Consider the following 21,388-nt stretch of genomic DNA (forward strand, 5'->3'; position numbering starts at 1 on the left):
CACGCACACGCACACGCACACGCACTCGCACACGAGAGGCGTGAGTAGTGAGGAAGTGAGTACAGGCAGCGTGGAACTGCTCTTGGAGGGTGCCGGGCAGTTGGTGGCAGGTGGCACCGGCTGGGACCCGCGGCAGGTCCACCTCCGCTACCCGCAGCTCCTCCACCAGCATGCGATACACCGCGCCGCCGCGGGCGCCGGCGCCCTTCAAGGCCCACTGCAGTGGCTGCACCCGACGGAGCACACGGCCGCCGCCGCCGCCATCGCTGTCGTGGTGGTGGTGGTCGGCTTCGTCGAACCAGCCGTGGACGAGCGTGCGGGCCAGGGGGCCGTGGGGCGCCGGGGCGCGGACAAGGCGCGCGAGGGCGGCGTGGTGGTCGCACGAGATCGTCCACCGGAGCAGGGCCTTGACTACGATTTCCTGAGCCGCGACCGGATCGGCCGCCGCGTCAGTGGTGGTGAGTTCGTCGACGTTGGCCTGGCGTGTCAGCTTGCCGCCACTGAGCCTGTGTGCGTGTGCGTGTGCGTGCGTGTGCGTGCGCGCGGTACCCACCATCAATTGTCTTCTCGTGTGTGCGGTGGTGCGTGTACGTGTGCGTGTGCCTAGGCACCTGTGCAGGGTGCGCAGGGAGTGCTGGCTGAACAGACGCCAGTCGCCGCGCTTGCGCTCGTGCACTCGCGCTCTACGCTCGCATTTCCGTCGGCTGGCCGCGTCCTTGGCCGCTGGCGGAGGCGCCGGCAACGGTCCTCCGGACTCTCTCCCGTGGGCCTGCCCCCAACTAATTTTAATTTTATATTCGAACTAAAATTAATAAAAATATTAAATCAAATAATTTATAAATATAACAGGAAAAGAAGGTGGAGTGTGGTACGGTCCGCCAGAGCGTGCTCGAGTCGTGTAAAAAGGAGCGCCACCGCCGGCAGACGGCTTCGGCCCGCGTCAGGTCAGCGATCGTGAGCCGCTCCAGCACGGCCAGCACCACCTCCACGGGCACGTCTGCCACCGCGTCAAAGAAGCTGCTGCAGCCGTCCACTTCGCCCTGCCCCATCTTGGTCGTTGGTATTTTTAAATGAATAAAGATAATAAAATGAATTTGCCGTTTTAAGGGAAGTACTTCTTTTCTTTTTCTTAAAATTGGAAAAGACTGTCCGAAAATAAGAATAAAAATAAAATCGATTTGACGCACACAGGCCAGTCGCGAGGACCGCTCGTCGCCTTCTTCTGCTCTTCTTCGTGCGCTGTACTACCGCGACATCTATTAAAACTTGAGCGATAACCAGAAAAGCAAAGTAATCTGAAATCGACAACAATGAACGGAAGGAAAGTGGTAACGAGCGCTATCATCGTGTCGCCGCCCAAGGATACGTGGGGACCCATCCAAGACATCAGGCTGAAGTTCGATAAGGCCTACAAGCGTTGGATGCCCCACATCAATCTCATCTACCCGTTCTTCCCTCGTACGTCCTCCCCCCGTTTTTTTAATTTATTATTTATTATTTATTATATTTATTTCTGTCCATTTATTTACCCTTGCTGAATGTTAATTAATTACTTTTATTTTAATAAATAAATTAACATATCTTGTGTGCCCGGCGACAGAGTCCCAGTTCGAGTCGGTGCTGCCCGAGCTCAAGGCGGGACTCGCCGGCGTGGCTCCCTTCACCGTGCGCTTCGAAACGTTTGACTACTTCGAGCACGGCGCCAGCAGCTGTACCCTCTTCCTCAAGCCCACCGTACAGGTGCGGACTTGTTGTGGGCTTGCGTGTCGTGCGTTGTGTCGTGCGTTGTGTCGTTTCTATGCGCGTGTTGTGTGCTGTGTGCGATCGCTGTGGCGTACGTGTTCACCCTGTCGTGTGCGTGTGGCGTGTGCGGTCTGTTGTCTGGTGTGCAGCCTCCGAATGCGCTGCGCGAGCTGCAGGCGGCGCTGGAACGCGTCTTCCCGGCGTGCAACGAACAATCGACCAAGAGCGAGGACGGCTTCCATGCTCACCTCACCGTAGGCCAATTTAGGGGCAAGGTATGTCGTGTCGTGTCGTGTGTGTCGTGCGTGTCGTGCGTGTCGTGTGTGTGTCGTGGTGTGTGGTGCGGTCACTGACGTTGACGCTTCTCGGTCGGCCGCAGGCTATGGCCGAGAGGAAGAAGGCCGAGCTGCTGCGCTCGTGGAAACCGATCGAGTGGCGTGTGGACCACGTGCAGCTCATTAGCAGGACATCGACCGACCCCTTCGAGGTGATCAACACCGTGCCGCTCGGCGTGGCCCCGACGCCGGCCCGCACTGCTCCCTCCTCGGTGTCTGCCAGCCCCGCGCGCAACCAACCTGCGCAACCCCAGCCTCAGACCCGGGCGCCCAGGCCGTCCCCTACCAGACAATCGGTACGCACCGCGCGCACACACGCACACACCACCACCGCACACGCTCATTTTTTTCCTGATTTTGGTCAAAGTCGGAGACAGGCGCCCACAAGACTCCGCCCCAGCCGGACGAAACGGAGGGCATCGTGATCGAGCGTCTCAAAGTGGTACGCCCCCCCCCCACCCTCTCCCACCGGCGTCGTGATGATGGCCACGTCGACAGTCTCTGTCGCCCTTTGTTTGCGTGGTTGACGTTTGGTTTGACCTTGCTGGCTGGTACGTTACGCAGTGGATCGCGCGCAACTCGGCGGGACCCAAGGCAAGTCTGCCCAAGACCAAGGCCAAGCTCCGCGCCGCGATCAAGCCCATGTGCTCCGTCAAGGTACCTTGCCTTTGTGTGTGTGTCTGTTTGCATGCGTGCGTGTCTGTTTGCAGGCGCGGGCGCTGACTTGAATTGAATTCGAATATAGGCCCAGCACCTCGACGTGGACGAAGCCGTGCGACAGCTGCAGAGCGAGGGCCACTTCAGTGTGGATGGTGCGGGAAAGATCACGTTCCTCAAGAAGAAGGCGGCTGAGGAGAGCGACAGGTTCAGCACCAACAGCTTTGTCGCCCGCGAGTCCTATCGCATGGCCAACGAAACCCGCAAGGATCCCGCCAAACTCGTACCGCAACCCTATGACAACACACACGACACACACGACACACACGACACACACGACACACACGACACACACGACACGACACGCACGTGGTGCTCACTTTGCGTGCGATGGGGTTCGTCTATAGGCGTTGGTGAGGTGCAGGGAGTGGGTGGAAGCGCCGCTCAACAAGCCCACGACGCTCGACGCGCTGAAGAACTCGCTGCGGCAGCTGTGTGTTAGTAAGGACGAGGTGGCGCCCGACGACGCCGTGAAGCTGCTCGAAGCCCACAACGTCGTCTTCATCGACCTAGACGACAAGGTGACCTACGCCGATATCTAGAGCTCACTCAGCGCCCGCTTGCGGCTCATGTTCTTTATTTATAAATTCAAAAACCCAAAAACAGACAAATAAATTCAAAAGAAAATACCAAACCCAACTCCGTTACACAAAATTCAACAAAGATTAAGTTTCGGGATGGAGCTGAACAGGATAGGTGTGGGCCGTCGCGCCTTTTGTCACGGCCGTAGCCTGCACGCAGTACGCACTCCCCATCACGAATCTGAATTAAATTGCAATCCAAATTTAATCGATCGATGATGATTTCTTGGAAAGCCGCTGCCGCGGGCTACGGGAGGGCCGTTGGTGCTGGCCAAGATGCCGCCGGGGCGAAGGGCGGCATCGACGTTTGCCGAGGAGGTCAAGAATGGGCCGGGACTGGCGGACTTCATCCGGTCCTCCTCCGCGGCGCCTTCATCTGCATCTTCTTCGGCCACCACTACGGCGGCAGATGTCGAGCTCGACCTGCCCTCTTCGTTCCCGCGGCACCTCCTCGACCAAAGCGAGAACACACGTACGGCGCCACACATGCATTCCCTCACGAAGACGTCAGGGTAAACACTAACGTACATGTGCCGTATGCGTGTGCGTGTGCGTGTGCGGTCGTGCTTTTGTCGTGTGTGTCGTGTGTCGTGTGTCGTGTGCTGGCGAATGAGAAGCCAAGCGCAAGGTGTTCATGGAAACGTACGGCTGCCAGATGAATTCGTCGGACTCAGAGATCGTGATGTCCATCATGCAGAAGGCCGGCTACGAGGAGACCGCCGCCCTGGACGACGTACGTCGATCTCTCTTTTCTTTTTCTGTTCCTTATTCTATTCTCTATCAGTGGCATAACACTCGCTGTCGCTGTGTCGTGTGGCGTGTGTCGTGTTGTGTGTCGTGTTGTGTGTGTTGTCATGGCCAGGCCGATATCATCTTTGTAAATACGTGCGCCATCCGCGACAACGCTGAGCGTAAGGTGTGGGATCGCCTCAACCACTTCAAGAACATGAAGAGGGCCAACAAGCAGGTACAACGCGCCCAGTTCATCACTCTTCCAAAGTTTGGCCTCAGCCTGACCTGCGGCACCGCACACGCACACGCGCGCGCGCGCGCGCACACACACACACGCACGCACGCACGCACGCACACACACCTACAACAGAGTAAGCGAGTGGTGGGTGTGCTCGGTTGCATGGCCGAGCGGCTCAAGTCGCGGCTGTTGGAGAGCGACAAGCTGGTCGACTTGGTGGTGGGTCCGGACGCCTACCGGTCGCTGCCCTCGCTGCTCACTGAGGTGGAGAGCGGGCAGACGGCGATGAACGTCCAGCTGTCCATGGAGGAGACCTATGCCGACATCCGGCCCGTTCGCACCACCTCCAACAACCTTTCCGCTTATTTGTACGCTCACGGCTCCCTCTCTGGTTCCAAGGCCCTGAGCGCTGACACACACACCACACCACACCACACACGCCCACACACACACACACACACACTACCGCACACCACCACACACCACCGCACACGCTGCGCTGCACGTGGGATGCAGGTCAATTATGCGCGGGTGCAACAACATGTGTTCGTACTGCATCGTGCCGTTCACGCGGGGACGCGAGAGATCGCGTCCGATCGCGTCCATTCTGGACGAAGTGCGCCAACTGTCCGACCAGGGCGTCAAAGAGGTTCGTTCGGGCGTCCCACCACTCCAGTACTGGCCTGCTCCGCTGCTGTACACTCAATCGCCCGCGTTCGCGTTCCCGTCGCGCAGGTGGTGCTGCTCGGACAGAACGTGAATTCCTACAACGACCTCTCCGAGCAGACCTTCCCCGTGTCCGATCCCACGCAGCTCCTTAGCAAGTACGCGCCCATTTCTAAATATAAATATAATATAAAACCTATTAACTTTATATAACTATAATTTCTATATATTTATTCAATATTAATGATAATACTCGCCCAGGGGCTTCGGGAGCATGGTCAAACCCAACCCGGGAGGCGTTCGCTTCACGCAGCTGATGGACCAGGTGTCGCGGATCGATCCCGAGATGCGGGTCCGCTTTACCAGCCCGCACCCCAAGGATTTCCCTGACGATGTACGACGACGTGTGCGCGGCGTGTGCGGTGGTGTGCGTGTGCGTGTGCGGTGGTGCGTGTGCGAGTGCGAGTCTGTGTGCGGTGAGATGCTCACAAAATGAATGTGGGGGTGTGTCAACCGCAGCTGCTGCACTTGATTGCGGAGCGGCCCAACCTGTGCAACGCAGTGCACATCCCGGCGCAGAGCGGCAACTCGGAGGTGCTGCACAACATGCGAAGGTTCTACACACGCGAGGCCTATCTCGAACTCATCCAGCGCATGCGCGAAGTCATCCCCAGTACGTACTGCTACGCATGCCACACATTCATCACATTCAATGAGTTCACGAGCGAGCTAACCCTTGAGGCTGTCGTGTGTGTCGTGTGTGTCGTGTGTGTCGTGTGCGTCGTGTGCGTCGTGTGTGTCGTGTGGTTTGCAAGACGTGGGCCTGTCCAGTGACTTCATCTCCGGTTTCTGTGGCGAGACCGAAGAGCACCACCAGGACACCTTGTCCCTCCTGCGGGAAGTCAGGTACTGCTGGGCTACAGTCGACTACTCTGCCACCATTCAATCTCACACTACCCGCGTGTAGGTTCGATCAGGCGTTCATGTTCGCCTACTCGATGCGCGAAAAGACCAACGCCCACCGAACACTTCAGTACGGGCCAACCTTTTACATGCTATTTTATTCTTTAATATATATATATTCTATTTTTCTTTTATTTATTCTAGTTATTCAATCGTTACTATTTCGTTGGCTAACTGGTGGGCAGGGACAACGTGCCGGAGGAGGTGAAGCAGCAGCGGCTGAAGGAGGTGATCCAGACCTTCTTCGCCACGCTCGCCGAGAAGAGCAGGGAGGAGATCGGCCGACGCCACCTCGTCCTCGTCGAAGGGGTACATCACTCGACCACCATCAACTCCTCATTCATTCATTCCTCATTCATTCCTTTTCATTTATTTACTTCTTCTTCGTCTTCATCATCTGCAGACCAGCAGACGTTCGTCCGACGATCTTATGGGCCGGACGGACAACAACAAGAAGGTGGTGTTCCCGAACATGAAGGTCGATGCCGAGTACGGTGGCGCTACCACAGGCGGTGCGGCGGCCAAGGTGGAGGTGCGGCCGGGCGACTACGTGGTGGTCGAGGTGGAGAGCACCACCGGGATCACCCTGCTCGGCCGACCCCTCGCCCGCACCACCCTCTCACGCTTCGCCCAACAAGGTGCCGTCGCGTCTTGCTGAATAGTAATGTGTGTGTCATTCTTCACATTCCAATGGAAACATGGCAGTGTTGTGTGGTGCAAGCATGTTTTATGCGCTATTCACAAGAACGTCTCCTCATCGGAGGAGTCGTGAAGGTGTCGATCTGGGCCTTCTTGCCATGGGGCCGTTTACTCATCGAGGCACTGGGCAGCGCACTGCTGGGCCTCGGGGCAATCCTCGCCCTCGGCCACGTAGACGCCGTCGTCGTTGGGGTAGCAGCCGTTGGCGTCGGGGTAGACGATGCCCACGCTGGTGTTGATCGGGTAGCAGCCCTCGGCGTTCCTGTAGACAGCGACGCCGTTGATCAGAGCCGGGCAGCAGCCGTTCGCGTCCCTGTAGAGGTTGGTCGACTCGCAAGGGCCGGTGGGAACTGGTGATGGACCAGGTTAGCCATCATCATCATCATCATCAACAACATCATCACCAATGGAGCGAGCAAGAAGTAGTGGACGTACTGGCGGCAGGCGACGAAGAGGGCGAAGGGGAGGCGGAGGGGGTCTCGGGCGCAGCAGAGGGCGAAGACGAGGGCGAAGCGGAGGCCGAGGGGGAAGCCGAAGCCGAGGGCGACGCAGAGGGAGAAGCCGAAGGGGAAGCGGAGGCCGAGGGGGAAGCCGACGGGGAGGGCGAGGCCTCGGGGGCAGGGGTGCTCACGATCGGGGTGGGGGAGGGGGTCGGGGCGCCCTGGGTCGTGTTGAAGCACTCGGGCGCGCACGGGTTGGTGCAGTTCTCAACGCCCTCGTAGAAGCCCTGTGTTACACGTCAGCGACTTATTCCAGGAATGCACATTCCGCAGCACATTCATACATTCCACGCAAGAAGCCGGGGCGTACTTCAAGGTCGGGGTAGCAGCCGAACTCGTCCGAGTACTGCACGCCGAGGTCGGTGAGGATCGGGTAGCAGCCATCGGCGCCGGGGTAGTAGGCCGAGCCGTTGAGGAAGATCGGGCAGCAGCCGTCGCCATTGCTGAAAAAGTCAGCGCCGCAGTCCAGGTTCTGCGCCCGGGCCATGATCACCACGGCGGCCAGCATCACGAGCCCGAGTACGCTCTTCATCTCTAGAGATTGGGGTTGATGGTGGTGGAGTAGAGGGCTCTGTAGTTGTGGGTTGTGAGAGATGAAGTACTTTGGTCAGACCAGCTGTGGAGCTTTAAGTACCAGGAGCGGGGAGTCTGGCGGCCAATCAGGTAATTGGGCCACCTACAAAAAGAGCCGCAAGGATTAGGTCCGACCGACCAGGCACCCGGTTTTCGCCAGGTCCTCGCGGCGCAACATGCCTTGGAAGTCCAGCATGAGGCTCTTTTCTCCCAAATTCCACTCCCAATTGGTCCGCTAACAAGGAATGTGCGGAATGTCCCATAATCCAATACGTCGGAGACCTGCGGACAATAACCCCACGGCGAGTATGTGGATCCACACGCGGGCAACGAGCGTGAGTGTGGCGCGAGGTCTGCAGTAGTTCTGTGGGCATCAAAGTGTATGTTGCACCAAGGGGCACACCCCAAAAGAAACTCAGCCAAGGGGGGATTCACCGCAAGGCTTCGGAGAAGAAAGCAGGAAATATGGTTGGGGGGGACGACCAAGGCAAGTTGTGCATCACCACACTGACCAAGCTCAAGGTTGATGCGCCACAGCTCGCAACATGACCGCCATGGTTTAACTCAAGCGCCGCCCCAGCGTGGGCACCACACTCTTGAGTTGAACCCCGAACACCACTCCTTCTCTCGCGTTGGCAGCATCGATGGCCGGCGCGACAGTGGCCGCGCACTCTACGTGCCGCCCCACCAACGGCGCAACCGGCAGCAGCAGCAACGAGGGCCAACACCACGACCGCTGCCGCTCGACCGCGACAACTGGGGGGCGACCAACCGCCAGTTCCACGCCGCGGCCGGCCAGTGGCCCGACCTGCCCGTCGAGGTGGTCGATGCCGACACCACGCAGCCGGTTCCCAGCCCGAGCCCCGTGGCCTCGTTCGCCGAGGGCGGGCTGGACCCGCTGGTTCTCCGCAACCTCCTGCGACAAGACGAGCCCGCTGGCGCCGCGGACAGGCCACCCACGCTGCTGGAGCGGCACGCCATGCCCATCGTCCGGGCCGGCCACGACCTCTTGGTCATCGCGCCCACCCACGAATCGACCACCCTCGTCGCCTTCCTTGCGCCGCTCATCTCCGCACTCCACCACCGCGGTGGCCGACCCGCCACCACTCATCAGCAGCTGCAGGCTGTGATCGTGGCGCCGTGGGTCGGGCTGGCGCAGCAGATCCTGGACGAGGTGCGCAGGCTGACCCTCGGCGGCCCGCTACGCTCCTGCCTGCTGGGCTGTGGCGGTGCCGGTGATGTCGATGACGTCGACGTCCTGGTGAGCTTGCCCGAGAAGCTGGCCGACAGCGTCCACCGGCGCCACGTATCGCTCGACAGCCTCCGCTTCGTCGTGCTCTACGAGCTCGATCGTCTCCTCGAGGCAGACTTAGGTCGACAGCTCGACTACATCATCACCGCCGGTGGTGCCGGCGCCGATGGTGATGAGAATGTTGAGAATGTCACCAGCCAGACGCTGCTGTTCTCGGCCACGCTGCCCGCTGGCGTGAAGCGGTTCGCGTCGCAGGAGCTCAGGGACTCGAGGCGGCTGACCCTCGTCGTCGGCCGCTATCGGCCCTCGCCGCAGGCCGCCGTCACCCAGACGCTGCTGCGCGTCGACGACGAGCGCGGCAAGCCCGAGGCCCTGGTCCAGCTCCTCCTGCGTAAGAATGCCGAGAATGCCGAGAATGACGGCTCGGCCACCTCGGGCACCAGGACCAAGCGTCTGACGGCGATCTTTGTGCAGACCAAGCGCGGGGTGGACCAGCTCGCCGCATTCCTCGCGCGCCAGCCCGAGCTTGCTGCGCTCGGCATGGCAGTGGTCGCGATCCACGGCGACACGCCCAGCGCGAGCGCGAGTCCCGCATGTCCCTGTTTCTCGCAGGCGCGGCGCCGGTGCTGGTCGCCACCGCGGTGTCGGTCCGCGGCACGATCGGGCCCGACGACGCCAGGCAGCTGCACGTGGTCGAGTACGACATGCCGACCCACATCGACGAGTACGTGTATCATGTGGGCTACGCCCGCCTGGGTGCATCGGGAGGCACTACGACGGTCTTCGTGTCTCCCAGGCGCGATGCCGGTGTGCTGCCCGACTTGGTTGAGCTTCTACGCGAGAACCAGCAGGAGGTCCCCGAATGGCTGCCAGCCGTCGCCACCAACCAGACGCTGCTGCGCGTGGACGACGAGAGCGACAAGCCCCAGGCCGTCATGAGCCTCCTGCGCGAGCACCACCGCGGCTACACCAGCGAGAACAACCACTGCCCCAACAGCACCGGCGACGGTGTGAAGCGCCTGACGGCGATCTTCATCCGGTCCAAGCGTGCGGTGGACCAGTTCGCCGCGTACCTCGCGGGCCAGCCCGGCACGCCGGGTCCGGTGGTGGTCGTCCACGGCGACTTGTCGATGCACGAGCGCGCAGCCGCCATGGCGTCGTTCCTGTCGGGCGCGGCGCCTGTGCTGGTCGCCACGGCGGTGACGGTGCGGGAGTGGATGTACCGCGATGACAGCCGGCAGCTGCACATGATCGAGTACGACATGCCGCCCAGCATAGACACGTACGACATGCCGCCGCACGTGGTGGGCTACGCCGGCCTGGGGGTGTACGGGCACACCACTGTGTTGGTGACGCCCAAACGCGACGCCGCCGTGCTGCCCGACCTGGTTGAGCTCCTGCGCGAAGCGCGGCAGGAGGTACCCGAGTGGTTGGAACGCCTGGTCGACACTCCCGCCAAGTGACCACCCGCTTTGAAGCGGCCACACACACCGCACACATCGCACACGGAAAACTAAAAACGCCCTTTGCTTTGGCTGCACATGAAACAAGCTCGGCTGGTTATTAGGAGCAGAGGAAGGAGGTGAGGAGGTGTGCGACCTTCTCGGGCTCGTCGTGCTGCACCCAGTGCGTGGCGTCGTCGAAATAGGTCGCCTTGCACATGCCCGGGGCGCAGAAGGCGAGCGACTTCTCCACCATCTCTGAGTCAAGCGCGATATCTGATCGACCGACCGACGGCGCACCCATCAGAGCCGCGCAGCAGTCGGGGCGCTGGCAGGGCGAGCGAAGGGGAAGAAGAGGGCCGCGCACCTTTCTTGCCCCAGATGATCTGGGTCGGGACGCGAATGGTCGGGTCCACCTGCGGTGAGGGAAAGGGGCAATGAATTGGGGGGGAGGGCCAGACCAGTGTGTTTTTCAAACGGGTGGGTGGTGTGTCGTGTGGGTTGTGTGTGAGTCGTGCGTGTGTGTACCCCGTTAGCGCGCTTGGCATACCGCAAGGTGGCGCGATACCAGTTGAGCATGCCGGTGAGCGCGCCGGGCTCGCTCCACGCCTGCATGTACCTGTGTGGTACGAAGGTAACATGGGAAGGATCAGCAACACAACGCGCCGTAGTAGTGGCGGTGGTGACTGGGTCACCTGGGCAAGCTGTCCAGCGGGAAGGTTTTGCCAACGATCCCTGAACCGGCCGGAATTCCTTGCAGGAACGAGTAGTTGTTACTGTGAAGCACGCATCGGTGCGTGGCGTGTGCGTGTGTGGTGGTGCGTGTGTGGTGGTGCGTGTGCGGTGGTGCGTGCGGCGAGAAACTGTCAGCTGTGATTCACTTGGGAGTTACGGAACGATCAAAGTAACCCGGGAAGAGGGACTGTGGATAGCACGTACTGGGCAAGCTTGAGCTCGGGCAGGTAGGGCAGCTGGAAGTAGAAGACATACCAGCTCTTCATCAGCTGCGAGAGGCTCGAGCTGAGGTGCTCCTTGAATGCCCGGCCGTGCGGCACGTTCATCACCACGAGCTTCTCCACAGCTTCCGGGTGCCTCTGCGCGAACCTGGCCATCAACCAGGACACACTTTGTCACTGCCCGTCGCGACGGTCATTCGTCCCCGATACAGCGTCAACTTACCACCAAGCAACCGCAGCGCCCCAGTCGTGTCCGATCACCTGAGATGGCGTTGCAATGAGTGTCTTGCCACACACGATACGACAGGTTAGGGTGGGTTGAAGCGTACCACGGCCTTGGTGCAGCCGTAGTGGTCGAGGAGGCCCTTGACGTCGTCGGCGAGGTGGTCGATGTAGTAGGCCTCCACGCTCTCGGGCTTTGCGCTCTGGTTGTAGCCGCGCTGGTCAGGCGCCACCACGAAGTAGCCCTCAGCCACGAGCACTGGGATCTGCTCGTGCCAGGAGAGGAGCGCCGTCTCGGGGAAGCCATGAAGCAGGACGGCGAGCTTCTTCGACGAAGAAGCGCGATCGCCCGCCTCAATCACGTTCAGCCGCACCCCGTTCGTCTCCACCGACGTCTGCCCATGACCCCTCATCAGCTCAGCGCTACGTGCGTAGAAAAGATGGGAAAAAAAGAGAAGAAAAAATAGATGTTGGGTGGAGGTACGAAGGTGAGGCCGTCGGTGTGGACGTGCTTGTTGGCGTTCCAGTGGTGCGGGGCAGAGTCCCGGCCGGTGAAGATTGTTGCGTAGGCCACCAGGCCAGTGAGGATGAGGACCGCGACGAGGGTCGGATACACCACCGACGCCGCCACCAGCCGTGCAAAGCCCATCGCGTACTTGTTCGAGATGAAACCAAACAAACCTCAGGGAATAGCTCCGTTCCTGGCACAATACTCATATTTACCAATTAAAAAATGAATATAAATAATTATAATAATAAACAAAATGGAGGAAGAGGACTACTTTGCCAGGGGTGGCGAAGATGAAGATGAGGGTGAGGATGAAGACGAGGATGAAGAAGAAGTGAGGGTGGCCAGAGCGGCAGCGGCCGTGGAGTGGCGGGAGGGTGGCGGGCAGTTCGGGGGCGTGCCGGGGGGCGGCGGCAGCGGTGCCGCTCGCGAAGTGTACGGCTTCGTGCGCCAGCTGCGGCGGGAGGAACGCAATGCCGCGCCGCGCCTCCACTCCATCCGACGCGATGCCCTCTTCCTGGACCGCCTCCGCAGGTGCTCGCCAAGACGCGACGCAAGACGCAAGATGATGATTGTTTCGCTGGTGATGGTTGGTTGACATGATGGTGGTGGCGATACAGTGCGTGGCCAGAGTGGCCGCTGGGTGCCAACTTGAGGTGCGGGCTGTGGTACTGCCATCCGCCACCGGCGTTCACGTGCTACTTCAAGGTAAGACTCGATCCCTGCCTGCACGGCTAGAGCCCCGTAGTAGTCGTGGGTGTGGTGCTTCTGTGTCTGTTGGGCTCAGTGGTTGGTGGTGGTTCCGCGTGTTTGTGTGATCACCAGTAGTCGACCGACGGTCACACGGGCCAGTGGCAATTCAACCTGAGCCGACTGAACGCCCACGTCGTCCTACAGGTGGCGCAGCACAATGGATGTACGTTCCTGCCTACCTGATGCCCCACAGGCGTTTACTCACACGCACACGCACACGCACACGCACACGCACACGCACACGCACACGCACACGCACACGCACACGCACACGCACACGCACACGCACACGCTGCAAGGCATGATTGTCGATTCGACCCGCAAAGGCAAGGCCTTTCCCGATAGTATGAGCCGCACGATTCCCATATGGGCGTGCGTGATCAATCGCACGTGTTATCGGCTACGGCTACTACGGAGAGCCGACGCTGAAGGCCCTTCAGCGAGCGAAGACGAACAGCAGCGGTGGGATCGATTGTGTATGCCTCCGTGGGTGGGCGATAGTGAGCGCGCGCAGACCGAGAGGAAACTGGAACGGTTTGTCGAACAATTGCTGGCCAGGTAAGCCGACCACACAGTCCCAGCCCGAAGCCCAGCCGACCACACGCGCTGCCCCACTCATTGCCACCCACCACTACAGCGATCAGCTGACGCTCGAGAAGATACGGGACAACCTGCAACGGCCGCTTCGGCCGGCGTGGATCGCACCTGAGTACCCACTGCCATGGAGCACCACCAGTGAGCTCCCCGACTTCACTTGTACGACGCCCTACACCACCAACACGACGTGCTGCGCTCGGACTCACGTGTTCTGTTGCGCGTGTCGTGCGTGTCGTGCGTGCGTGTCGCGTGAAGGTGGGGGTACGGTAAAGCCGCTGGTGTTGGTCTCCACGGCCCACGTTTCGCTGGTGGAGGACACACAGTACATCCAAGGCGCGGGAGACGACGAAGAGAGCTGGGCCATGGGCCTCACGCCCGCGCTCTTCTGGGACCATCACGACCACATCCTCGAGTACGCCTCGCAGGACACTGTCGAAGAGCGCATTCGCGAGGTCGTCGCCCGGTACAAGCAGCAGCGCACGCAAGCGCTCGCCGAGCTGACGACGGGCGGGGAGGGCACGGCTCAACAGCTGCATTGGATCGGCCAGACGGGCATTGCAGTGGCCGACGACGTGCACGCCCTCGTGCGACCCGAGGTAAACTTGTTGGTTGATGCGTTCAAACCGCACAAGCCACGCACAAACTTACCCACACCCACGCCCCGACTCGAACAGGTATGGAAGCAGTTCGGCCTGGTGATCAACTGCGCCGATGCGAACCCGCAGGGTCACGCGGGCCAACTCCAGCAAAGCGACACGACCTACCTGCACGTTCCTCTGCCGGTACGCGATGCCGAATGCCACACTACACGACACACGACAAATTTTGATTGAAGAGGTTGTCTATGGAGGAGGGGTGCAGCAGGGTAAGCGGGACAAGCAGAAGGTGTGCTCGCTCTTGGACAAAGCCCTCCCCGCGGCCTACGAGCGTCTGCGCCAAGGGAAGCCGGTTCTCGTCCACAACGCTCAGTCCCTCGCCGTCGCTTCATTCCTATGCGTGGCGATTCTGCTTCGACACTTTGATGGTGCGCACCCGCCCCCAAACTCGTCACCCACGGCGCTTGTTCCTCGGGCCAACGCGGTGCGACTCACGCGACACGCCACAGGAGCGACGTGGGAGACACTGCAGGAGAGGCCCGCGTCACCCGTCACCAAGCCGCGCATTCAAAAAGCGCTTCTGTTCGTGGCGGCACAGGTGCCTCAGGGCAAGGGACCCTCGCGCGCGCTGATGAAGGTAACCTACGCATCGCGATCGCACGCCACCGCACACCACACACAGCACACTCACGCACACGCAGACAACGGTGCGTAACTTACCCCGTGGCGTCGCAGGAGCTCAACAAGTTCTTCATGTCCAGCTCCGCCAGCTACGGTATCTGACGAGCCCCAACCCGCGGGCCAGCATAGGAAGTTCGTGCGTTGCTCGCGTTACATTCCATCGTCATCACGCACTGCACCTCCACCTGACATTCGACGGACTTTCTCTGGACCTCACTATCTGGCCCAGGCGGTTGGTGGAACTGTAATTGGGGTAATGGCCCAGTTGCAACAACAATGTGGACATCAACAAAGCGAACGACAAGGTCGAAGTGAAGGCCGATCGCGGCTGTGGGTCACGAACTTCGACCCCACCTGCTTCCAATTTGCTTCCCGCTCAGCTGTGGCAGGAATTCCCGTCTTGCGTTTGACATTCTTTGCTAAAAGAAATAAAGAGAAAATAACTTTTTCATATTTCTTTTGTTGTGTCCGTCATCTTGTGATCACTGGCTCTTCTTCGAAGGGCGGTTTGCCGCGGCGCCTTGCCTCGGTGGCTTGCGCAAGAGCAGAACAACCGTCGGCCTGGCCTGTGTTCTCTTCCGTACGGGACCAAGAGCGCACTCGGGGCTGAGCCAATCCTCGGTGGCTGGAACGTTCGCCGGGCAGGGTCGTTCCAGGCACCTCGACCCCTCCGCTTGGTGGGTGGCCTCGCGCAACAACAGGGGCATTATGATCATCTGCCCCTGGACCGCCTAAATCTCGTCATCTCGCGCGTCGGTGCCTGGTCAGGTGGAGGCGGCCCAGCCGTCCCTGAGCAGTGGCTATAGTGTAAATCAGCATATAAAGACACTGGAGCAAGTGGTTGCGTCAGGCGAACAGGCCTGGTGCGCGTGGCATGTCGAAGGCCCGATTAACGGCGGAAAGCAAGCGTACCCGCGGCTGGATAAGGCAAAGTTGGGGAACGCAACCAACAACTTTTAAGGCCAGGACAAACTCCGACGGGGAGCCCCTCTGGAAATTTCAACAATGCCAGTTCAGAATGTCCGGAATGATATCCTATTGGTTGTGAGGTTGCAGGGAGATTGCGTGGGGGTGCGTCACGAGTCTCGGCTGCAGGGGAGATCGCGTTGCGTCTTGCCACGCTCCTCGCCACCTCGACGTCGTGCTCGCGTCACATGCTCCTCTTCACCTGCCTCGTAGTCTTCTCTGAGCTATCATATCGATTCTGTACGTCACACCTCTTGGTTTCCACATCCGAGACAAACCACACGACAGCACGAACACACACGACCACCACCACACATCCCACCTTTCAACCTTGCACTTCACGTTCGAGCCACTCGCACGAGTGCACACGCCACAAGCTCACCACCAGCGTCACGACACCGCAACACTCAAGGACCTTTACGTCGCTCGAGAACACCCTAACACTCAGCCCACGAAGCTGCGGCAGGAAAGGACAACAGCCGTCACTACTCTTTCCACCCCGCGGCGCGCGTTGGTTACCCCCCGGTCGGACCGCACCCAACACTTGCGCTGCACGGCGCGACAGCCCACGAACCAACACTTAATTCCCCAACCACCATCAACCGCTCCGCCCACCACTCACCACTACGCGCCCCAGCCAATGGATCACCACCGCGGCAGCGCGGGCGGAGGCGGCAGCAGCCAGAGCGAAGAGCGCCGCCAACAACATCAGCACCAGCACCAGCACCACCCCGGCGACGATCACCCGCCACGAGGAGAGCACCACGTCGTCGGACAAGCGGACGAACCGACGGCGTCCAACCACCACCACAGCCCACCATTCGAGGAGGAAGGCGGAGGAACTGGCATGAGGAAGAGGAAGGCCGAGCTGCTGCAGCAGCAGCAGCACACAACGACAACGACGCCGGCGGAGCTGCAGCCGGCCGACGCGGAGGAGAAGGGATCATCGCCGCTCAGGAAGCGAAGAAGGCGGCGAGAGCACGAAGGAGGAGGAGACACGAAGGAGGAAGAGGACGAGTGCAGCAGCGCAGAAGAAGAAGACGAGGAGGAAGAGGACGAGTACGCTCAAGATGGAATGAGAGAGAAGGGGAAGGAGCGAGAAAGGGGGGAACATGAAGATGGAGATGGAGATGAAGTAGTGGAAGAAGATGAAGATGACGACGAGGACGAGGACATCCTGGATCGAGAGAGCAAGGTGCCGTACGAAGAACTGGACGGCAGCCGCCTACGCGGAGGACAGGTCGAAGAGAACGAGGAGGAGGCCGGAGGTGAAGAAGATGTGCGGCAGGGCGAGGGCGGAGAGGAAGAAGATGAGGAGGGTGAGGATGGCCACCACGGCGAGGAAGCGGATGAAGGCGACCAAGATGAAGCGGAGGAGGAGCAAGAGCGGCAGCGCCTCTCGGATCGACCACCACGCAACCCCGCCGTCGCCTCCCTCTTCATGAAGACCTTCACCGGTAACCAGGAGCTCGATGAGTAAACGAGTACCGACCCGCTGGCGATGCCAGAAGACGCGAATCCTCCAAATACGAATAATTATTTATTTTGCAGCCGCTTCATTATAAAAATATAAAAAAAGCTGCCTCTATTTTTTTTGACCTTTATTTTTTTCTCTTACTTCTTGTTCACTACAGGGCGGCGGTGGAAGTGGTGCGGGCAAGGTCATAGTCCACCCGCTGCACGAACTCTTCCCTCTTCTTCTGTATTTCGTCCTTTTCCTTCTTGCTGCCGTTGTGTTTGTGGTTGGCGGCCAGCTTGGCCTGCTGGCTGGCGTGCAGGTTGCGCGGGTCTAGGTTGTGCCGCTGGACCGACGCCATGCGCTGCTGGCCGTGGGGTCCCATCGCCTCGGCCTCGCGGGCCTGCTGGTTAGCCTTCACGTTTCGCGGGTCGATGTTTTCCTGTACCGCTATCTCGCTCTGCATCCTTCTTATCTCTCTTCTGCTAACGGCCCGACCTAGGTTCCTTTTTGGCGCGTTGAGGTGTGGTGCACGCGCGGGGTGCTTTGCGCGCAGTGCTCGATGGCCACGTCAGTTTCTACGAATTTCGGTCGTCTTCTGTGTTGCCTGCAGCCAGACTTGCACGCGCAGCCCACGCACATGGTTTGCACGCGTGTGGCCCGTTGCCACCTTCTCCCGACGGGTTTGTGGGTTGTGGCGCATCGGGGCAGGCGTGCGGGCACAGAGACTACAAAAAGACACAGCGGCCGCCAGAACACACCGAGCAGAGCCACTGGCGCATACCTACTATCTCAGGAAATTCCAGCATGACCTAGCTCGTCTGGTGGAATTTCGTGGACGCCATCTCTGATTGATTTCGGAGTTTTCCGTTCTTTTTTAATTGCACTTTTCTCTTCTTTTCTCGAACCGGCCCGTTGCCAAAGACACCCAAGCTGACAACAAACGACGCGTAGCGAAAAGGATCAGCAAAGACCCTCACTCCCCCAGCAAGAACCTCACCTCTCGTTTCCTCTCTCCCCAAGCCAAGATGTCTGACGCCGCCGCGGCCAAGCTCCTGCAGCAGCAGTTTAAGAGTACGTACAGTCTTGCAGGCGCTTTCTTTGTCCTCGCATCGATGCTCGCTTTGTTTTCTCGCATTAATTGATTGCTTCGCTTTGCACGCGTGCTGCTTGCAACAGAACTTATGACGGATCCTGTGGAGGGCTTTGCTCCCGAAATCCCTGACGATTCCAACCTCTACAACTGGCGCATCTATCTCGAGGGTCCCAAGGACACCATGTACGAAGGTGGTGTGTTCCAGCTCAACATGGCCTTCCCGCGAGACTACCCCATGGCCCCTCCCGAGCTGCGCTTCATCTCTGACTTCTGGCACCCGAATGGTACGTCGTTGTGCAATTCTCAACCCCCTCGGCGCGCTCACGCCAAGACTTTCTTTCTTTTTGCACGCTGTGCAGTGTTTGCCGACGGTAAGGTTTGCATCTCCATCCTTCACCCGCCTGGCGAGGACGAGATGAGTGGCGAGCGGCCTGAGGAGCGCTGGTTGCCCACTCAATCTGTGGCAACGATCATGCTCAGCGTAGTGTCCATGCTCAATGACCCCAACTTCTCCAGCCCTGCCAACGTCGACGCTTCGGTGCGTTCCTTTGTTGTTGCTGCTGCTGCGTGCTGGCAACTCTCACCACCTGGCTCACACTTGGCTGCTGTGCCTTTGCGCTACAGGTTCAGTGGCGAAAGGACATGCCTGGGTACAAGAGAAAGATCAAAGAGATCATCGCGAAAGCCAACGCAGAGTTTGATGGACACATCAAGATCCCTCATCCGGACACAAACGAGGATGAAAGAGCGAAGGCGATCGAAAGGATCAAGGAACTGAACAAGCCCATGGACTTGTACGACGAATTCGATGACTATGGTGATGATGCAGAGGAGGATTTCGAGGACGATTTTGAAGATGGCGATGATGATGATTTCGAGGATGGAGACGAGGAGGACGATGACGAAGGCAGCGACTAGATCAAAAAACGGAAGCAGCGAACACGATCAGCAGAGCACCACTAGCGTTGCAATGGATATACTGTAAATAAATCTTCCTAACAGTAAGAGGCGAAACGAAGAGGAGCAATGAACAACATGTTGAGGGCCAAAATTGACGAACAATCAATTAGAAGGGGAATTGGGCCTTCTTCGGGTTGAAGGGCTCGTCGGTGGGGTCCAGCTCATCGAAGGGGTGCGGGTATCCCTTGCGGTTGCGGAACTTCTGCCTGACGACTTGTTCCATCTGCACGTCATTGACGGGGTCCTCATCGGTAGGCGAGTTGAAGTTGATGCCTGCCGTGAAGTCCACTTTGCTGGTGTCAATATCACCAACGCGCGGCTTGCGGGCAGCCTGGAGGACCGTCGAGGTGCTCGCCAGGCTGCGGCTCCATGTCGCGCCCGCCGTTCTCGTGGCAGAAACAGCACTCGTGGCGATCGTTCGTCTCATCATTTTGTTTTGATGTTGCCTGCCCTTTTGCAGCTCGCAGTTTTCCATTTCCTTGCGGCTTTTCCCTCATGTAAAAAGAAAAAGGAAAAGGAAAAAAGAAAGAGCTTCACAAACTCTGCGACGACATGTCGAGCAAGGAGCACGTTGTGGGCGACTACTCGAAGTACACATGCCTGCGGGTCGACAAGCCCGGCGAAGGTGTGGCTGAGGTGGTGCTGGCACGGCCCAAGCAGCTGAACACGATGACCGCCGAGTTCTTTGAAGAAATCGGTCGCGTGTTCCGTGCGCTCGATTGCGACCCCGAGGTCAACGCCATCGTGCTCTGGGCCGAGGGGCGCATGTTCACCGCCGGCCTCGACCTCAAGGCCGCCGCCTCCTCCTTCAACCCTGGTACCCCCGCCTTTCCCAAACATTTTATATTGTTTTTTTTTTTGGATTTTAATCTGCCTGTGGCACAGACCCGAGCATGAGCAGGTCGGAGGGCGGGATCTTCTTCAGGAAGATCGTGAAACATGGCAGTCCGACCTGTCGCAGATCCAGGAGTGCACCAAGCCGGTCATCGCGGCCACGCACGGGCGCTGCATCGGTGGCGGTGTGGACCTTGTCACTGGTACTACTCAATGCCGCGGCGTGTGGGAGCACGTCGTTGGTCGCTTACTCGACGCGATGCTGTAGCGTGCGACGTCAGGCTGTGCACTGAGGACGCGACCTTCTGCGTTGCTGAGACGAAGATGGCGATGGTTGCCGACATCGGCACCCTGCAGCGCATCACCAAGATTGTTGGCAAGGGGCTGGCCAGGGAGATGGTGCGTCGTCGATTTCTCCAGGGGGAAGGGGGAGCCCACGTTCAGCCTCGCTGCACCGCACCTGGAATTGACACGTACTCTCCATTCGCCAGGTCTTCACATCGGATGACATCAACGCCCAGCGGGCTCACCACTTTGGCCTGGTGAACGAGGTAGCCTCGATTGCTCGCTCGTCGCTCACGAAACCAATCCAACTTATCGACACGCTGCATGCTGTGTGTTGTGTGTGTCGTGTTGTGTGTTGCGTTGTCGTGTGTCGTAGGTGTACAAGGACAAAGACGAATTGTTGGCCAAGGCAAGGGCCATGGCCAAGCGGATCGCCTCCCATTCGGCAATGGTCGTACAGGGCGCGAAGATAGTGCTCAACTACTCGGACGAACACACCGTCGCCGAAGGCCTCGAGTACGTCGGTCTCTGGAACGGCAACTTCATGCAGAGGTGCGCCTGCCTCCCCCCCAACCGTCAGTGGCCAAGGCTCGCCACTTTCATCAGCCAATCTCTCTTCTCGCGTTCACCAAACTCAAACGTTTCACGTTTCCTCCAGTGACGACCTGACGGAGGCGATGATGTCCTTCATGGAGAAGAGACCGCCCAAGTTCAAGAACAGGCTGTAGAGTCGCTCGCATGAATAACTCACCCCAATTTCCTCCCACTATCCACTCGTCACCGCACACGACCGCACCACCGCACACTACACACACGACACACACGCGCACACGCGCGCACACGCACTCGTCTGACCTTGCCTTGGCTGCTTCCGTTATTTAGGTGCTTCCTAGCGGGCCGAGAAAAGGTAAGTGTATCTTCGTAAGGGTAAGACCGTTGCGCTTTTTGACTCCTCCTTTTAACCGCCCAGAAGACCGACCGGACCCTCTCTCGAAAGTTGCTCCCCTGAGATCTCACCACCCGAGCGCCATCGCCAT

General features: G+C 59.4%; 11 protein-coding genes and 1 pseudogene across 11 annotated transcripts in view; 7 read left to right on the forward strand and 5 right to left on the reverse strand.

Moving 5' to 3' along the window:
• The window catches only part of ACA1_390410 (ankyrin repeat-containing protein), a gene marked incomplete at both ends in the record, with an annotated part of 2,213 nt that extends 1,164 nt beyond the window's left edge, over positions 1 to 1,049 (reverse strand). The window contains 3 exons of the mRNA XM_004336682.1: positions 118 to 506; positions 612 to 769; positions 927 to 1,049. Coding sequence (XP_004336730.1) covers positions 118 to 506; positions 612 to 769; positions 927 to 1,049 — 670 coding nt within the window. The remainder of the gene's footprint in view (positions 1 to 117; positions 507 to 611; positions 770 to 926) is intronic.
• A 261-nt stretch (positions 1,050 to 1,310) lies between these two features.
• ACA1_390420 (Endonuclease/exonuclease/phosphatase family protein) lies at positions 1,311 to 3,337 on the forward strand (the record flags this gene model as incomplete). Its single annotated transcript, XM_004336683.1, has 8 exons — positions 1,311 to 1,458; positions 1,601 to 1,740; positions 1,893 to 2,018; positions 2,123 to 2,374; positions 2,446 to 2,520; positions 2,643 to 2,735; positions 2,824 to 3,018; positions 3,143 to 3,337. 8 exons carry the CDS (start codon positions 1,311 to 1,313, stop codon positions 3,335 to 3,337), a joined length of 1,224 nt encoding a protein of 407 aa, XP_004336731.1.
• Positions 3,338 to 3,652: 315 nt separating this feature from the next.
• Positions 3,653 to 6,633, forward strand: ACA1_390430 (CDK5 regulatory subunit associated protein 1, putative; the record flags this gene model as incomplete). Its single annotated transcript, XM_004336684.1, has 12 exons — positions 3,653 to 3,848; positions 3,994 to 4,109; positions 4,239 to 4,343; positions 4,479 to 4,714; positions 4,863 to 4,995; positions 5,082 to 5,170; positions 5,274 to 5,406; positions 5,532 to 5,685; positions 5,828 to 5,918; positions 5,980 to 6,045; positions 6,161 to 6,284; positions 6,379 to 6,633. 12 exons carry the CDS (start codon positions 3,653 to 3,655, stop codon positions 6,631 to 6,633), a joined length of 1,698 nt encoding a protein of 565 aa, XP_004336732.1.
• A 149-nt stretch (positions 6,634 to 6,782) lies between these two features.
• ACA1_390440 (uncharacterized protein) lies at positions 6,783 to 7,706 on the reverse strand (the record flags this gene model as incomplete). Its single annotated transcript, XM_004336685.1, has 3 exons — positions 6,783 to 7,024; positions 7,110 to 7,401; positions 7,485 to 7,706. 3 exons carry the CDS (start codon positions 7,704 to 7,706, stop codon positions 6,783 to 6,785), a joined length of 756 nt encoding a protein of 251 aa, XP_004336733.1.
• A 567-nt stretch (positions 7,707 to 8,273) lies between these two features.
• Positions 8,274 to 10,462, forward strand: ACA1_390450 (DEAD/DEAH box helicase domain containing protein; the record flags this gene model as incomplete). Its single annotated transcript, XM_004336686.1, has 2 exons — positions 8,274 to 9,585; positions 9,612 to 10,462. 2 exons carry the CDS (start codon positions 8,274 to 8,276, stop codon positions 10,460 to 10,462), a joined length of 2,163 nt encoding a protein of 720 aa, XP_004336734.1.
• A 100-nt stretch (positions 10,463 to 10,562) lies between these two features.
• ACA1_390460 (hydrolase, alpha/beta fold domain containing protein) lies at positions 10,563 to 12,268 on the reverse strand (the record flags this gene model as incomplete). The annotated part of the gene is given in 8 exon segments (XM_004336687.1): positions 10,563 to 10,717; positions 10,731 to 10,769; positions 10,809 to 10,857; positions 10,970 to 11,060; positions 11,137 to 11,217; positions 11,381 to 11,535; positions 11,727 to 12,014; positions 12,104 to 12,268. 8 exon segments carry the CDS (start codon positions 12,266 to 12,268, stop codon positions 10,563 to 10,565), a joined length of 1,023 nt encoding a protein of 340 aa, XP_004336735.1.
• Positions 12,269 to 12,383: 115 nt separating this feature from the next.
• ACA1_390470 (initiator tRNA phosphoribosyl transferase) lies at positions 12,384 to 14,856 on the forward strand (the record flags this gene model as incomplete). Its single annotated transcript, XM_004336688.1, has 10 exons — positions 12,384 to 12,661; positions 12,748 to 12,835; positions 12,956 to 13,043; positions 13,321 to 13,438; positions 13,518 to 13,615; positions 13,733 to 14,073; positions 14,152 to 14,259; positions 14,342 to 14,501; positions 14,583 to 14,710; positions 14,809 to 14,856. The coding sequence occupies 10 exons, from the start codon at positions 12,384 to 12,386 to the stop codon at positions 14,854 to 14,856; spliced, it is 1,455 nt and encodes a 484-aa protein (XP_004336736.1).
• A 1,504-nt stretch (positions 14,857 to 16,360) lies between these two features.
• Positions 16,361 to 17,200, forward strand: ACA1_390480 (uncharacterized protein; the record flags this gene model as incomplete). The annotated part of the gene is made up of 1 exon (XM_004336689.1): positions 16,361 to 17,200. One exon carries the CDS (start codon positions 16,361 to 16,363, stop codon positions 17,198 to 17,200), a length of 840 nt encoding a protein of 279 aa, XP_004336737.1.
• Positions 17,201 to 17,348: 148 nt separating this feature from the next.
• ACA1_390490 lies at positions 17,349 to 17,642 on the reverse strand (annotated as a pseudogene).
• Positions 17,643 to 18,204: 562 nt separating this feature from the next.
• Positions 18,205 to 19,190, forward strand: ACA1_390500 (Ubiquitinconjugating enzyme subfamily protein; the record flags this gene model as incomplete). Its single annotated transcript, XM_004336690.1, has 4 exons — positions 18,205 to 18,250; positions 18,356 to 18,556; positions 18,632 to 18,810; positions 18,897 to 19,190. The coding sequence occupies 4 exons, from the start codon at positions 18,205 to 18,207 to the stop codon at positions 19,188 to 19,190; spliced, it is 720 nt and encodes a 239-aa protein (XP_004336738.1).
• A 148-nt stretch (positions 19,191 to 19,338) lies between these two features.
• On the reverse strand, positions 19,339 to 19,662 carry ACA1_390510 (uncharacterized protein; the record flags this gene model as incomplete). Its single annotated transcript, XM_004336691.1, has 1 exon — positions 19,339 to 19,662. The coding sequence occupies one exon, from the start codon at positions 19,660 to 19,662 to the stop codon at positions 19,339 to 19,341; it is 324 nt and encodes a 107-aa protein (XP_004336739.1).
• Positions 19,663 to 19,784: 122 nt separating this feature from the next.
• On the forward strand, positions 19,785 to 21,360 carry ACA1_390520 (enoylCoA hydratase/isomerase family domain containing protein; the record flags this gene model as incomplete). Its single annotated transcript, XM_004336692.1, is given in 9 exon segments — positions 19,785 to 20,049; positions 20,118 to 20,164; positions 20,179 to 20,269; positions 20,335 to 20,465; positions 20,558 to 20,617; positions 20,728 to 20,903; positions 21,010 to 21,075; positions 21,234 to 21,258; positions 21,322 to 21,360. The coding sequence occupies 9 exon segments, from the start codon at positions 19,785 to 19,787 to the stop codon at positions 21,358 to 21,360; spliced, it is 900 nt and encodes a 299-aa protein (XP_004336740.1).
• Positions 21,361 to 21,388: the final 28 nt, after the last annotated feature.

The sequence above is a fragment of the Acanthamoeba castellanii genome (genome assembly GCF_000313135.1).
Source record: "Acanthamoeba castellanii str. Neff unplaced genomic scaffold scf7180000084740, whole genome shotgun sequence".
NCBI lineage: Eukaryota > Discosea > Longamoebia > Acanthamoebidae > Acanthamoeba > Acanthamoeba castellanii.